Raw genomic sequence first — 17,466 nt, forward strand, 5'->3', positions numbered from 1 at the left:
ACATCACTCTTACATACAATACTATACAGTACCTAGGGATAGGGTTATTCCTCAAAGTGTACCAGTTGCCCCTTGCAAACTAAGATGGTATCCTATCCAAAATTCCTTGATCTTCATCATAACATTTTTATAAATTCTACTTAATGCTCTCAATTAGATTTTAGGTGCCATTATCTATAAATTAGGAGAAAACATTGCAACTGATGTGGAAATCCTATAACTCTTTATCTCTGTTTCCTGGTCTCTCCAGTCCATTGACCCTGGTCAGCAGTTTACCTGGGAGCACTCCAACCTGGAGGTGAACAAGCCCAAGAACCGCTATGCTAACGTAATCGCCTACGACCACACCCGTGTCATCCTCGCTCCCATAGAGGGTTCAAGTCCAGGTACATTCAGGGGTGTCATGCACCCCAAAAATCTGAGGGGGCACAATGTACGTGAGGATGGCTGTGGGGGGGTCTGGATTGGGTCTCCCGTCCATAAATTTGAGAAATTTGCATTTTTCAAACACCCGAAACAGCCTTTTCCTGCAATCTAGAGCCATAATCATTACGCTTCATTCTATATAAAAAATATGTTCATTTTCCTGCATAGCTAAGCATACCTCTTGAGCTGTCTTTTTTAACTAAATATGCTTCTCTGCATCTCTGCTAAATCTGGGTAAAGGATTGAAAGGAATTGATCGAAAGGAATGTCTTATTTGGTACATTTAGTAATTGCTTGCTTTTCTAAAGTCTACCAACCTTACCAGCAGGCATGCCAGCTAAGATAGTTAGACAAGCTAGCTACTCTAACTTGATTGATAGCCTGAAATGGCTTCTTGGTAGTTATGAGGTTGGGTGATTGGGAACCTATCTGGGCTAGCTAAAACCAACTTCATACAATTGCTAGGTGGCTAGTAGTATTACAGAGAAACAACTACAAAAAATGTAACTCAAAAATTCTAAAATGATAATAAAAATATAAATGTAAAAAAGAAATAACAGGACAAATCTGAGGGGGCACGACGCCTCTGGATACGGTGTACAGCTGATGAGACGTTGGCCTCACTCATAAGACATGAAATCATTGTAAATTATGAATAACATGCCTGATATTGTTTGATAGACTAAAATCAGATTGATACATCGACATACCCAGATACGGACAGATCTAGATACATGCGTAGTCCCAGAAACATGCATATACCCACATACATGCATATACCCAGAAAAAGCATAGTCCTTGACTAAAAGGAATGTCAATTGAAGTGAATAGGAATCTCAACAACTCTCCTATCTTCCTCATTCTCCCGCTCCATATCCAGGCATCCTGGGTAGTGACTACATCAATGCTAACTACATCGACGGCTACAGGAAGCAGAATGCCTACATTGCCACACAGGGCCCGCTGGCGGAGACGTTCGGGGACTTCTGGAGGATGGTGTGGGAACAGAGGGCAGCCTCCGTGGTCATGATGACACGCCTGGAGGAGAAGTCCCGGGTTAGAGGGGGAGGGACAGGGCAACACTCATCCACTCACCGTTATTATCTACTGTAGGGCAACACTCATCCACTCACCGTTATTATCTACTGTAGGGCAACACTCATCCACTCACCGTTATTATCTACTGTAGGGCAACACTCATCCACTCACCGTTATTATCTACTGTAGGGCAACACTCATCCACTCACCGTTATTATCTACTGTAGGGCAACACTCATCCACTCACCGTTATTATCTACTGTAGGGAAACACTCATCCACTCACCGTTATTATCTACTGTAGGGCAACACTCATCCACTCACCGTTATTATCTACTGTAGGGCAACACTCATCCACTCACCGTTATTATCTACTGTAGGGCAACACTCATCCACTCACCGTTATTATCTACTGTAGGGCAACACTCATCCACTCACCGTTATTATCTACTGTAGGGCAACACTCATCCACTCACTATTATTATTTATACTCTTAGAAAATAAGGGTTCTTTGTTTTTCCCCATAGGAGAACCCTTTTTGGTTCCAGGTAGAACCCTTTGGGGGTGAAAAAAGGTTTTACTTAGAATATTTTAGTGGTGAAAGGGTTCCACGTAGAACCTTACATTAGTGAAAGGGTCCCCACTTGACACCAAAAATAGTTATTTTCAGAGGGTTCTCCTATGGGGACAATTGAAGAACCCTTTATGGTTCCAGGTAGCACCTTCTTTTCAAAGAGTTTACTGTAGGGTAACACTCAGTCACTGTGAATGGGACTAGGGCTCTGTCATTCACTGTAATGTGCAGTCATCCATTCATGTCATCCACTATTGAAGGGCACTGTCATTCACTACTGTAGGTCAGAAGGGCTCTGTCATCCACTGTAGGGCACTATTGTCATCCACTCAGTGTCATCCAATACTGTAAGTCACTGAAGGCTATTGGGAGCTGTCATCCACTATAGGGCACTTTTTAGGGCACAGTCATGAGTCATCTGCTGAGGATGAAAGGGTACTGTCATCAGCTGTAATCTGCTGCCATCCATTGAAAGGCACTGACAGTCATCTTAGCATCAGAGCCACATTTAGATATCTAAGTAGGTCAAGACAATTAGGCTAAAGGATTAGTCTCTTTTGATTATCTGAAGATGTTTTTTATGACAATGGCGATGATGATGACGTTGAAGATGATGACGAAGATGAGCTTCTGCTGCTGAGGATGAGATTACTGACAATGATTATTTTGATAACAATGGTGATTCTTCCTTGTGTAGGTAAAGTGTGACCAGTACTGGCCGACCCGTGGTTCAGAGACCTATGGGATGATCCAGGTCACCCTATTGGACACTATGGAGCTGGCCACCTTCTGTGTACGCACCTTCTCCCTGCACAAGGTCAGTACACACACACATGCATGCACGTACGCGCACAAGCACTCATGCACGCACCCACACACACATACACCCATGTTAGGTTCTTCTATCCTCGTGGGGACCTAAAATTAATTTCCATTCAAATCCTATTTTCCATAACCCTAACTCTAACCCTAAACCTAACTCCTAACCCTAACCCTAACCCTAACCACAACCCTAACTGTAACCCTAACCCCTAAGCTTAATGTAGCCTTTGTCCTTATGGGGATGTGGGTAAGAGGGATAATTGTCCCCAAGAGGGATAATTTTCCTTGTTTTACTATCCTTGTGGGGACTTTTGCGGATTTTAGGTTCCCACAAGGATAGAAGAACTAACCTCCCCCCACACACACACATACACACACAAACTCCACCTCACCTTTTTTATCTTCTCCTACTCCCCCCTTTCTATTCTTCTGTTCATCTTGGTAAATCCATCATCATTTGCTCTTGATTCATTTACTGTCATGCCCCATGACACTTCTACACTCTCAGTCAGCTAATGAACCAGAAACAATTTGAAGAGATTTGAATTTAAATCTCAACTGTCACCCTGTGAGGAAACAGCAGGGAGCAAAGGGGAAGGTGATTATACTGTAGTTAATGGAGCATTAGTTCTATCCAGTCAGCAAGTCAGCCAGAGCATGTGATGATGCACTGTTACAGAGAGAATATCACTGTTAGAATCACACTACTTCCTGAATATTGTACTAATCTAGGATCTAGAGCCCTACCAGGCAGTGTCCCAAACACACAGAAACTAGGCCAGCTGACTTTTAAGTCCTTTAAAGTACATTAATATATCAGTCATGAATATAGAGTACATACAGTGCATTCGGAAAGTATTCAGACCCCTTGACTTTTTCCACATTTTGTTACGTTACAGCCTTATTCTAAAATTGATTAAATTGTTTGTTTTTTACTCATCAATCATAACACACAATACCCCCATAATGACAAAGCAAAAACAGGTTTTTAGAAATTTTTGCAAATGTATTAAAAATAAAAAAACGGAAATATCATATTTATATAAGTATTCAGACCCTTTACTCAGTACTTTGTTGAAGCACCTTTGGCAGCGATTACAGCATAGTCTTCTTGGGTATGACGCTACAAGCTTGGCACACCTGTATTTGGGGAGTTTCTCCCATTCTTATCTGCAGATCCTCTCTGTCAGGTTGGAAGGGGAGCGTTGCTGCACAGCTATTATCAGGTCGCTCCAGAGATGTTTGATCGGGTTCAAGTCTGGGCTCTGTCTGGGCCACTTAAGGACATCAGAGACTTGTCCCGAAGCCACTCCTGCGTTGTCTTGGCTGTGTGCTTAGGGTTGTTGTCCTGTTGAAAGGTGAACCTTCACCCCAGTCTGAGGTCCTGAGCGCTCTGGAGCAGGTTTTCATCAAGGATCGATCCTGACTAGTCTCCTAGTCCCTGCCGCTGAAAAACATCCCCACAGCATGATGCTGCCACCACCATGCTTTACTGAGTAAAGGGTCTGAATACTTATGTAAATGTGATATTTCCGTTTTTTATCTTTAATACATTTGCAAAAATTTCTAAAAACCTGTTTTTGCTTTGTCATTATGGGGTATTGTGTGTAGATTGATGAGGGAAAAAAACAATTTAATCAATTTTAGAATAAGGCTGTAACGCAACAAAATGTGGAAAAAGGGAAGGGGTCTGAATACTGTCCGAATGCACTGTATGTCAATTCATATGTTATGCAATGTTTGGAAAAAGAGTAATTATCAAATACATGTGGAGAACACAGATGCTTTTGTTTGGTTTCTGAAAGTACCCCTCTCTCCCTTCTGCTGTGTCTCGTACAGTAGTAATGGTGATGGGACTAATAATGCTCTCCTCTACTTCCCTCAGAGTGGTAGTAGTGAAAGGAGGGAGGTGCGTCAGTTCCAGTTCACTGCCTGGCCGGACCACGGAGTACCAGAGTACCCCACCCCGTTCCTTGCCTTCCTACGCAGGGTTAAAGCCTGCAACCCCCCTGACGCAGGTCCTGTCATCGCACACTGCAGGTACGAGGACACACATTCACACAAGCACATATATACCCACACACACATATACCACACACACCTGCGGCACACACGCACACACACACCCTGGATCCAGTCACCCATACATGACAGGCTGTCCTGAAGAATGACCACTGACAGCTCAGTAGGTATTTGTTTACATTCATATAACCCCCCCCCGTCCCCGTCCCCGTCTCTCTCTCTCTCTATCTCTCTCTCTCAGTGCGGGGGTGGGCCGCACCGGCTGCTTCATCGTGATCGACGCCATGCTGGAGAGAATCAGACACGAGCGCACGGCCGACGTCTACGGTCACGTGACCCTGATGAGGTCACAGCGGAACTACATGGTGCAGACGGAGGACCAGTACGGCTTCATCCACGAGGCGCTGCTGGAAGCAGTGGCTTGTGGGAACACAGAGGTGGCAGCCAGAAGCCTGTTCTCCTACATGCAGAAGCTGGGCCAGGTGGAGAATGGAGAGCATGTCACCGGCATGGAGCTGGAGTTCAAGGTAAACATATAAAGACAGTGGATTCTGTAGCATAGAAATATAGTGGATAGAATAGAGACATGTAGAAATATAGTTGAAATACAGAGATATGCCAGTCAGAAATAGGTTCACAATCAGAAACACTTGGGAATTTGGAATTAGAATTTTGGCGTAGGACAACGCTTCAAAAAGCAATCCTCTCTGTATCTCTCCCTCTCCTTCCTCTCTCTCTCTATTTTCCCCTCTCTCCTCCAGCGTCTGGCCAACACCAAAGCCCACACGTCTCGGTTCGTCAGTGCCAACCTGCCGTGTAACAAGTTCAAGAACCGCCTGGTCAACATCATGCCCTACGAGACCACCCGTGTCTGTCTGCAGCCAATCAGAGGCCTGGAGGGCTCAGACTACATCAACGCCAGCTACATCGATGGATACAGGTATGACTCAACCATATAAATATAAATAGTAGAATGGACATCCCAATTCAAGACAATGTTACATTATTAAATTGCTATTGCATAGATATAAAACCCTAGGAATTCAAGTTCGAATCTGTGCCACAAACTGTCCACCATCTTGCCTGGGACCAGGTCTGATAAGCTATGTTAAACTTGCTAGTTTTATCTTTATGGTCTATTAACTAAGGTTTGTGTCTGTGTGTGTATAGGCAGCAGAGAGGGTACATCGCCACCCAGGGTCCACTGGCTGAGACCACAGAAGACTTCTGGAGGATGCTGTGGGAACACAACTCTACCATCGTCGTCATGCTCACTAAACTGAGAGAGATGGGACGGGTAAGGTTACACACACTCATGCTTGTGTATACACACACATACTGTACACACACATACAGTATACACACATACTGTATACACACACATACTGTACACACACATACTGTATACACACATACTGTATACACACACATACTGTACACACACATACTGTATACACACATACTGTACACACACATACTGTACACACACATACTGTATACACATACATACTGTACACACACATACTGTACACACACATACTGTACACACACATACTGTATACACACACATACTGTACACACACATACTGTATACACACATACTGTATACACACACATACTGTACACACACATACTGTATACACACATACTGTACACACACATACTGTACACACACATACTGTATACACACATACTGTACACACACATACTGTACACACACATACTGTATACACATACATACTGTACACACACATACTGTACACACACATACTGTACACACACATACTGTATACACACACATACTGTACACACACATACTGTATACACACACATACTGTACACACACATACTGTACACACACATACTGTACACACACATACTGTATACACACACATACTGTACACACACATACTGTATACACACACATACTGTATACACACATATGCACGCAAGCACCCACTCACACACACACACACACATGCTATATCTCTGTTCCTGTGTGTGTCCCTACAGGAGAAGTGCCATCAGTACTGGCCTGCGGAGCGGTCAGCCAGATACCAGTACTTTGTAGTGGATCCCATGGCTGAGTACAACATGCCCCAGTACATCCTCAGAGAGTTCAAAGTCACTGACGCAAGGGTGAGTGTGTGTGTGTGTGAGAGTCTGAGTGTGTGTCTGTGTGTGAGTGTGTTTATGTGTGTGCAACATTTCCACAATACTGTCTGTCCTCAATGACACATGACTATTCATTCTTGTGTGTGTGTTGTAAATTTTACTGCAAATGACTTATCCCTTTTGTATGGTATTTTATATTGTAATCGGTCACCAAGGCATCAGTGTCCCTGACCTCTCCCCCCTATCCTCCATCTATCAGGGGAGTGTGTGAGGGCCCTGGCAGCTAGCATGTTCAATCGACCCACCGTAGATTACTCTAGTCAACCCTGTCCTCTCCTAACGCCCTGAACGTGTGTGTGTGTGTGTGTGTGTGTGTGTGCGCGCGCATGCTTGCATTCGTGTGTGTGTTAGCCGTAGATAAGCCTGTCCTGACGGCCCATTAACAGATGTTGTATTGATCTCTGTTAAAGTGGAGTCAGGTTGTCTGAGCAGAGAAAATATGTAATTGGCTACAGACAGACAGGCTCCAGAGCCAGGCAGACAGGATTCATACACACATAGATCAGACGGAGAGAAGATGAGAGGGTAGGTGCTCAGAAACCAGAACCAGACCTGCAACCTTACTATGAAACAGAACTCTGTCTGAATAGATAGGAGAATAGTTTGATTGGTAAAAGCAGTAGGAGGGAAATCTTGCTTTCACTTTTCCAATCACATACAGAGCAGTGTTTACCAGTAGCAGTAAGGAGGAAGGAAGGGTGTATGTCACTTCTTCTTCCTTCCGCACTCCCATCAGGATGGCCAATCACGGACAGTTCGTCAGTTCCAGTTCACTGATTGGCCAGAGCAGGGAGTTCCGAAATCTGGAGAGGGCTTCATCGACTTCATTGGCCAGGTGCACAAAACCAAGGAGCAGTTTGGTCAGGACGGCCCAATCAGTGTCCACTGCAGGTAAGAGTCATTGCCATAGCTATAGGTTTTGATGAACAATGCATTCCCCTCATAGACTTCATACACCTCTTATTCCCCATTACTGCTGTATATTAATCTAGCCGGCATATTGTTACGGTCATAGCGGGTATGTGTTTGACCCGTGTGTGTGTGTGTGTGTGTGTGTGTGCAGTGCGGGTGTAGGGCGTACTGGAGTCTTCATCACGCTGAGCATTGTTCTGGAGAGGATGCGCTACGAGGGAGCTGTGGACATCTTCCAGACAGTTAAGATGCTGAGGACACAACGCCCTGCCATGGTGCAGACAGAGGTAGGCTTCACAGACACAACGCCCTGCCATGGTGCAGACAGAGGTAGGCTTCACAGACACAACGCCCTGCCACGGTGCAGACAGAGGTAGGCTTCACAGACACAACGCCCTGCCATGGTGCAGACAGAGGTAGACTTCACAGACACAACGCCCTGCCACGGTGCAGACAGAGGTAGACTTCACAGACACAACGCCCTGCCACGGTGCAGACAGAGGTAGACTTCACAGACACAACGCCCTGCCACGGTGCAGACAGAGGTAGACTTCACAGACACAACGCCCTGCCATGGTGCAGACAGAGGTAGGCTTCACAGACACAACGCCCTGCCACGGTGCAGACAGAGGTAGGCTTCACAGACACACCGATGACCTCTCCAATAATAAAATGGTCTGCTGAGAAATGGACAGATATTGCTAGATGTTGACAAGAGAGGGAATTTTCATCTGTGTTTTCTTTCATTCATTCATTGAAATAGCAGACCACCTCATTAGCCACACATGTCCACGTCAGTTATCAATATACCACACTAGACAAAAATCAATCTATATTCTTTCTTCTTGTTCAGGATGAGTACCAGTTCTCCTACCAGGCTGCCCTGGAGTACCTGGGGAGTTTTGACCACTATGCAACCTAAGAGAGGAGAGGAACTGTCATTCCTCTATCCTTCTGCTCAGATAGAGGTCCACAGAGAAATAAGAAACAATGAACGAGAGAAGCAGGCTGGAAAACGACAAAACAATTAACCTTATATCCCACCGGAGGGACGACACTACTAACAAGGAGTAATTATACAAGAACAACAACAGCAACAAACAAAACAACAACAACAACAACTAGATGAATGTCAAAGAAAACCTGCACACTCAGGAAAGACCTGGAAAGGGTGTGTTGGGAGTCGGAGACAGACTATTACATGTGTAATCCTGCATATTCTTCTTACCTCAGTGTTCAAAATGTGGAGGACTTATAATACCTGTGTGTGTTGTGGTCAGCTATTTCAAAAACGAAACCAATGAAAAACAAAACAGCTTCAGAAACAGGAGTTATGATATATATGTATAAAAAATACAAGGACACAAAAAGCCTGGTTATCTGCTGCACCCTAAATGGGCTTTCTATGTTATTATCTTTCTATCTATGGGTTAAGTGTACGAGGGGTGAAAGTGCAAAGATGAACATTTCCATGTGTCTGTCGTTCTGCATTCTGGTGTCTGTTGCTGCCAGAGCTAGTCCTGGCCTAACCTGAGCACAGTTTTAGACAGAGGACTTAACATAGCCCTAGACATCAAAGTAGGACTAGAGGGACGGTTTGAGCTACATGTCTGTGATTGGACGCCAGACTCTCCTACCCACAGTGCCAAGAGAAACCACGCTGTTCCTGGGCAGATGGAAAGTTAACTTTGACCTCTAATGAGAAGGAGGAATAGTGCCCTACTACCTGTATGTCCAGCATACAATACATGAGCGGTAAACTCCAGGCAGAGGTTGCCCTTAGGCACAGATCTAGAATCAGTTTACCATCCTTAAATCGTAACCTAAACCATTTGGGGGAAAAAGCTCAACTGACCTTGATCAGTGTCTGGGGGCAACTTCACCCTACTCCAAGCGGGGATCAATATTATTACAAGTCAGTTCAGTCATCCATGCTTGCTATGTGCTGACATCATATTTCATAACCTAATGACAGTCAAGGTTAAACACAGTTTAGGCAATTCCATTTCAATCCCAGCCAGTCATTTCAGGAGATTCCATGTATGAATTGAATATTGTCTATATTTTTCTTGGAGGACCATTTCGATGAATGAACAGAATTTCAAATAATTGTCTTTTTTTGGGGTACATTTCCACATTCTGCAGAAGTAATTGTAATGATCCTATTCATTGTGGTTCCATGTCTTTGCCTTATGTTTCACCATGTTGGTTCTCTGCTGCTTATACTGTATCCCATGTACCTGAGCTAAGCATTGAGTGTCATAATATAGCTTACACCTATTTGAATTCTGGCACTATATATTGGAATGGTCCTGATGGCTCAGTGGGTTGGAGCCTGGTTCAGACAGCACTAAGGTTGTGGGTTAAATTCCTGCTTGGGCTACATATACAGCACTGAATATGTGTGTTAACCGTGAGTTGCTTTGGATGAAATGAGTTTTGCTTGTTAAACAATGTAAATCCCAATGGGTCGAGAGTAGAACAAAGAGGTTTGAACTCAAACTCAACCCACTCTCTCCCTCAGCTCACAGTGACTCATTTCGGCTTCTCTCAAGGTCTCTCTGCTCGTAGTCGTACTGTGCAGAACAACCAACGACGCAACCAGATGCTTTCCCTCAAGTCCACTCCAACATCCCCCACAAGCCCTTGAGATATTGTCCTCTCCTCTTATTGATTTGATGTCCTATAATCTGCTGCCTCAGATACGTTGTGATTGTAGAGCACAGTATGGTTTATCGTACATGAACTTGAACTGTACATACCGTCTGACGTATAGAGCTCTTCATAGTCCAGTACATAGGCCTGAGCATAAGGCATGCATACAGTACAACACTCATTATTATTAGTATAAAAAAATAGCCTTATTGTTATTGTTGACTTTGTCAAGTATTTATTTGATATGATTTTTTACATATTTATTATCATTCTATTTTGTTACTGTTATTATGACTTGATTTTTTACTATTGGTTTATTTGTTTATTTATAGTTTTATTTGGGAAAATAACCGAATATAACCAATGAGATGTTGTTTACTTGGCAAGCCAATTTTACTGTATGATATCGTCAATGTTTTTTTAATTGTGTAGAGTGCTATTTGATACTGATGTCCTCACAGATAGATACTTAGAGCCAGACCTAGTTTCAGTTCAGTGCCCCCCCATTATCATAGCTAAAGTGGTACTATCCAATCGCCAATATGGTGGCATAGATAGGGAGTTTAAATGGTCGAGGAAAGTACAGTAGTTGGTGAAAGTCTATGCTACACTGTATTCAGTGAACAGTTACATTTTTGTGTGCTACTATAGATAGATGGAGAGTATATGGTAGCATTTTATTTTGGGACAAATGGTGGGGAAAGTATTTAACAATTAAATTATCCTGATATGGTCCAAAAGTTTATCTGGTGTGACTTAAAATTTTAATTGTTAAAATATAAATATACCTGAAATGAAAGACCCACAGACTAAACATGTGACATCAAGTGAGGGCCAGTTTCTATGGCATCACATGTATCCTGTTACCTGGTAACTGTTATTTTCTTTAAACCCTGGTTGTAGATAGTATTGTATGTTGACTTTGTATTAAAAGCAGGATGATTGGAGATACAGCATAATGAGTCATTTGGTTCCTCTGTCATTGTATGTGATTGTCTGACAACTGGCTGTGAATTATGCACTGTTAAAGTATAGGACTGAAACACAGCAGAAACAAGGGAGGAAGCCTTTGTCATGAGATACATTTCAAGAAGGAAGCTGTTTAGTGTATGTATCACCTTTCTCCACTAGGTGGTGTCCAGCTACCTACAGTGGGGAAAAAGTATTTAGTCAGCCACAAATTGTGCAAGTTCTCCCACTTAAAAAGATGAGAGAGGCCTGTAATTTTCATCATAGGTACACGTCAACTATGACAGACAAAATGAGGGAAAAAAATCAAGAAAATCACATTGTAGGATTTTTAATGAATTTATTTGCAAATTATGGTGGAAAATAAGTATTTGGTCAATAACAAAAGTTTCTCAATACTTTGTTATATACCCTTTGTTGGCAATGACACAGGTCAAACGTTTTCTGTAAGTCTTCACAAGATTTTCACACACTGTTGCTGGTATTTTGGCCCATTCCTCCATGCAGATCTCCTCTAGAGCAGTGATGTTTTGGGGCTGTCGCTGGGCAACACAGACTTTCAACTCCCTCCAAAGATTTTCTATGGTGTTGAGATCTGGAGACTGGCTAGGCCACTCCAGGACCTTGAAATGCTTCTTACGAAGCCACTCCTTCGTTGCCCGGGCAATGTGTTTGGGATCATTGTCATGCTGAAAGACCCAGCCACGTTTCATCTTCAATGCCCTTGCTGATGGAAGGAGGTTTTCACTCAAAATCTCACGATACATGGCCCCATTCATTCTTTCCTTTACACGGATCAGTCGTCCTGGTCCCTTTGCAGAAAAACATCCCCAAAGCATGATGTTTCCACCCCCATGCTTCACAGTAGGTATGGTGTTCTTTGGATGCAACTCAGCATTCTTTGTCCTCCAAACACGACGAGTTGAGTTTTTACCAAAAAGTTCTATTTTGGTTTCATCTGACCATATGACATTCTCCCAACCCTCTTCTGGATCATCCAAATGCACTCTAGCAAACTTCAGACGGGCCTGGACATGTACTGGCTTAAGCAGGGGGGACACGTCTGGCACTGCAGGATTTGAGTCCCTGGCGGCGTAGTGTGTTACTGATGGTAGGCTTTGTTACTTTGGTCCCAGCTCTCTGCAGGTCATTCACTAGGTCCCCCCGTGTGGTTCTGGGATTTTTGCTCACCGTTCTTGTGATCATTTTGACCCCACGGGGTGAGATCTTGCGTGGAGCCCCAGATCGAGGGAGATTATCAGTGGTCCTGTATGTCTTCCATTTCCTAATAATTGCTCCCACAGTTGATTTCTTCAAACCAAGCTGCTTACCTATTGCAGATTCAGTCTTCCCAGCCTGGTGCAGGTCTACAATTTTGTTTCTGGTGTCCTTTGACAGCTCTTTGGTCTTGGCCATAGTGGAGTTTGGAGTGTGACTGTTGAGGTTGTGGACAGGTGTCTTTATACTGATAACAAGTTCAAACAGGTGCCATTAATACAGGTAACGAGTGGAGGACAGAGGAGCCTCTTAAAGAAGAAGTTACAGGTCTGTGAGAGCCAGAAATCTTGCGTGTTTGTAGGTGACCAAATACTTATTTTCCACCATAATTTGCAAATAAATTCATTAAAAATCCTACAATGTGATTTTCTGGGAAAAAAAATTCTCAATTTGTCTGTCATAGTTGACGTGTACCTATGATGAAAATTACAGGCCTCTCATCTTTTTAAGTAGGAGAACATGCACAATTGGTGGCTGACTAAATACTTTTTTTCCCCACTGTATGTAGAAAGAACATGGCTCCCCTTTACCAGTCAAAGTCCATATCATCTATCATTATACCAGAAAGTGTCCTAGCTGCCATCCCTCAACATTCAGGTTGTGAAACATTTCCTTGTATTTGTATTTGGACCAGCCAAATGGTTTTCTTTAGAATGTTGTAATGGATGGAAAATGTCTATTCGTCATCTAAATTCTTCACTGTTATAAAACCATTATGCAATACAGAGATTGTCACAAGCTTCTCCCCTATTGTGTAGTGTGATTCAGTGACAGGACGCGAAGAATGTTGTGCCCTGAGCACAGTAGGGTTTGAGTTATGATACAGGAAACTTCCATAATACCAGGGCCACACACACACACACACAAAGGGAGGTGCTGCAGATCATATCACCTCTCATTCTGATGCAACCAGATGATACAGTCGATGGCACATACTTGCCTTTTTGCTCAGCTCTGAATGTACGCTTTATACTTCCCTAACCTCTACTTGACTATCTTTCCTCTCAAACTTGCATATGACTTACAGTGCCGTCGGAAAGTATTCAGACCCATTTACTTTTTACACACTTTGTTTCGTTACAGCCTTATTCTAAAACGGAGAAAAAAATAATAATCCACAGCAATCTACACACAATACCCCATAATGACAAAGTGAAAACAGATTTTTAGAAATGTTTGCAAATTAATAAAAAATACAAAACAGAAATACCTTATTTACATAAGTATTAAGACCCTTTGCTATGAGACTCGAAATTGAGCTCAGGTACATCCTGTTTCCATTGATCATCCTTGAGATGTTTCTACAACTTGATTGGAGTCCACCTGTGGTACATTCAATTGATTGGACATGATTTGGAAAGGCACGCACCTGTCTATATAACGTCCAACAGTTGACAGTGCATGTCAGAGCAAAAACCAAGCCATGAGGTCGAAGGATTTGTCCGTAGAACTCCGAGACAGGATTATGTCGAGGCACAGATCTGGTGAAGGGTACGATTATAATTTTTTTGCATTGAAGGTCCCCAAGAACACAGTGGCCTCCATCATTCTTAAATGGAAGATGTTTGGAACCACCAAGACTCTTCCTAGAGCTGGCCGCCCGGCCAAACTGAGCAATCGGGGGAGAAGGGCCTTGGTCAGGGAGGTGACCAAGAACCTGATGGTCACTCTGACAGAGCTCTAGAGTTATTCTGTGGATATGGGAGAACCTTCCAGAAGGACAACCATTTCTGCAGCACTCCACCAATCAGGCCTTTATGGTAGAGTGGCCAGACGGAAGCCACTCCTCAGTAAAGGCACATGACAGCCCGCTTGGAGTTTGCCAAAAGTCACCTAAAGACTCTCAGACCATGAGAAACAAGATTATCTGGTCTGATGAAACCAAGATTGAACTCTTTGGACTGAATGCCAAGCGTCACTTCTAGAGGAAACATGGCACCATCCCTACGGTGAAGCTTGGTGGTGGCAGCATCATGCTTTGGGGATGTTTTTCAGCGGCAGGGACTGGGAGACTAGTCAGGATTGAGGCAAAGGTGAACAGAGCAAAGTACAGAGAGATCCTTGATGAAAACCTGCTCCAGAGCGCTCAGGACCTCAGACTGGGGCGAAGGTTCACCTTCCAACAGGACAACAACCCTAAGCACACAGCCAAGACAACGCAGGAGTGGCTTCGGGACAAGTCTCTGAATGTCCTTGAGTGGCCCAGCCAGAGCCCGGACTTGAACCCGATCAAACATCTCTGGAGCGACCTGATAATAGCTGTGCAGCAACGCTCCCCTTCCAACCTGACAGAGCTTGAGAGGATCTGCAGATAAGAATGGGAGAAACTCCCAAAATACAGGTGTGCCAAGCTTGTAGTGTAATACCCAAGAAGACTATGCTGTAATCGCTGCCAAAGGTGCTTCAACAAAGTACTGAGTAAAGGGTCTGAAAACTTATGTAAATGTAATATTTCCGTTTTTTATCTTTAATACATTTGCAAAAATTTCTAAAAACCTGTTTTTGCTTTGTCATTATGGGGTATTGTGTGTAGATTGATGAGGGGAAAAAACAATTTAATCAATTTTAGAATAAGGCTGTAACGCAACAAAATGTTGAAAAAGTCAAGGGGTCTGAATACTTTCCGAAGGCACTGTATATACAGTACAACCTCTGTTTAAATGTGAGAGAAATTGCTTTCATAGTACAAACCATTTGGGGTCAAACATTTACAGTAAAGCACATTATCATTGAACTAATGTTCTATGGGATGTAACTCTATCATTCAGAGGTGTCACATTTCCTTGTGGAGGTCTTTGCTGTGACCGGCCCAGTAACCCTAACCTCATCTCACAACCCCACACAGACCCACACAATGAGGCTGCTCGTCCCACACAAAGACTCCTGATGTAGGCGTAACACTACACCTCAACGCTCTGACACCAAAAGAATACAGCTACTGTACAGTAAGGTGGGACATATAAACTTAAACAGCAACCCAATCTGTCTGTCTCTGTTTGTAGGAGACGTTCTCAGGTTTGCCTAATGTCTGTACAACTATTGTGTAGGTTTGTGAGACGGTGGTAGAATTCTTTGTTAATACAGAATGGAGAGGTATATACTATATGTTAATTGCAAGCTTACATACTTATTAATATCTCATGCTGCAGCTTACTCAACAGGCTAGCTAACAGGGTTGTTTTGATATGGACTGTATGAAATGCATTAACAATCCCTTTACCCCAAGGCACCTAGTAGGGCTCGTACCGCTTCAATTATGCATATTGAATAGAGCCCTATGTACCTTGGGGAAAAGGCAGTGCTTGAGTTGGAGTGAAATAGGTTCCGGTTCTAATTTTGGGTGCCGGTACTGTTTATATTTAGGTGCAAAAGCGAAATACTTTTGAGCTAATATTCTGTAAGAGGAACAGGAGCTGAAGAAGTACAACATTTGAGGTGTCGGTACTCAGCTCCAGTGAGCTCCTGCCCAAGTCAAGCACTGAGTAAAGGGATTGTTAATGCATTTCATACAATCCATATCAAAACAACCCTGTAATTTCCAATTGAGCTGACATATCTAGTGTTTACCATGAATGCAGTCTCCGCTAACACGGAAACATTGCCTTCTTGGGCTTGAGTCTATCAGATCTGCGCTAGCCGACACTAGCATAGCAGTTGTTTTGAAGTGCCGGAGATGGAGGTGTAGTAGCCTGGAAGTGTAGTAGCCTACCTAAAGCCAACATTGCCCTTGGCTGCACTGAGTCGCATTAAGAGAAATCCCAAGCGGCCTTGTTTACAAATTCAAACACTGGAAAGTGAGATGTAATCTACACCTTGATTATTATTTATAAACTGGGTGGTTTGAGCCCTGAATGCTGATTGGCTGAAAGCCGTGGTATATCAGACTGTATACAATGGGTATGACAAAACATTTATTTTTACTGTTGTAATTACGTTGGTAACAAGTATATATAGCAATAAGGCACTTCGGGGGTTTGTGGTATATGGCCAATATACCATGGCTAATGGCTGTATCCAGGCACTCTACGTTGCGTTGTGCATAAGAACAGCCCTTAGCCTTGGTATATTGGCCATATACCACACCTCCTTAGGCCTTATTGCTTAAATAGCCTTCTCTTTCTACTTCTGAACTTCTAACGTGAGTGAAGCTGGTGTTGTTTCGTGACAATGATTGCAAGAGCTACTCACCGATTTGACAGCTCCAATGCAGTTCCACCTCTGACACCACCAAAACATCCACTATTGTAATGAATACTCGGACAGAGTGGTAAGATCCAATCGCAGAATTGCGATGCTTTATTAGAGTACAGACAAGGGAATAGCTTAATCGTGGTCGGGCGGGCTGTGGTCAAAACCGGGCCAGACATAGACAGGCAGAGGTACCAAGGGAGCGGGCGTAGTCGTAGTCGAGGGCACAGGCACAGGGTCAGAGTACGGTAATCACTGAGATAGACAAGCAGAGGGTTAAGCAATACGGGCAGTCAAACAACAAGGCACTGGTCGGATACACGGGTAATCAAAAACAACAATCTCTCTCTCTCGGAACAAAACGCTTAGCAAGTCACAATGGAACAATACCTCGCACCGACTGAACTT

General features: G+C 43.4%; 1 protein-coding gene across 8 annotated transcripts in view; it reads left to right on the top strand.

Moving 5' to 3' along the window:
• The window catches only part of LOC121581184 (receptor-type tyrosine-protein phosphatase S), an 84,690-nt gene extending 73,114 nt beyond the window's left edge, over positions 1-11,576 (top strand). For all 8 annotated transcript variants that reach the window (XM_041896630.2, XM_041896625.2, XM_041896626.2 and 5 more), the window contains 11 exons: positions 251-386; positions 1,307-1,482; positions 2,735-2,854; positions 4,745-4,899; positions 5,123-5,408; positions 5,643-5,821; positions 6,052-6,178; positions 6,895-7,020; positions 7,793-7,947; positions 8,120-8,255; positions 8,822-11,576. In XM_041896630.2, coding sequence (XP_041752564.1) covers positions 251-386; positions 1,307-1,482; positions 2,735-2,854; positions 4,745-4,899; positions 5,123-5,408; positions 5,643-5,821; positions 6,052-6,178; positions 6,895-7,020; positions 7,793-7,947; positions 8,120-8,255; positions 8,822-8,890 — 1,665 coding nt within the window. In that variant the 3' untranslated portion in view covers positions 8,891-11,576. The remainder of the gene's footprint in view (positions 1-250; positions 387-1,306; positions 1,483-2,734; positions 2,855-4,744; positions 4,900-5,122; positions 5,409-5,642; positions 5,822-6,051; positions 6,179-6,894; positions 7,021-7,792; positions 7,948-8,119; positions 8,256-8,821) is intronic.
• The last annotated feature ends 5,890 nt before the right edge of the window (positions 11,577-17,466 follow it).

Source organism: Coregonus clupeaformis, chromosome 14 (genome assembly GCF_020615455.1).
Source record: "Coregonus clupeaformis isolate EN_2021a chromosome 14, ASM2061545v1, whole genome shotgun sequence".
In the NCBI taxonomy this organism is placed as follows: Eukaryota; Metazoa; Chordata; class Actinopteri; order Salmoniformes; family Salmonidae; genus Coregonus; species Coregonus clupeaformis.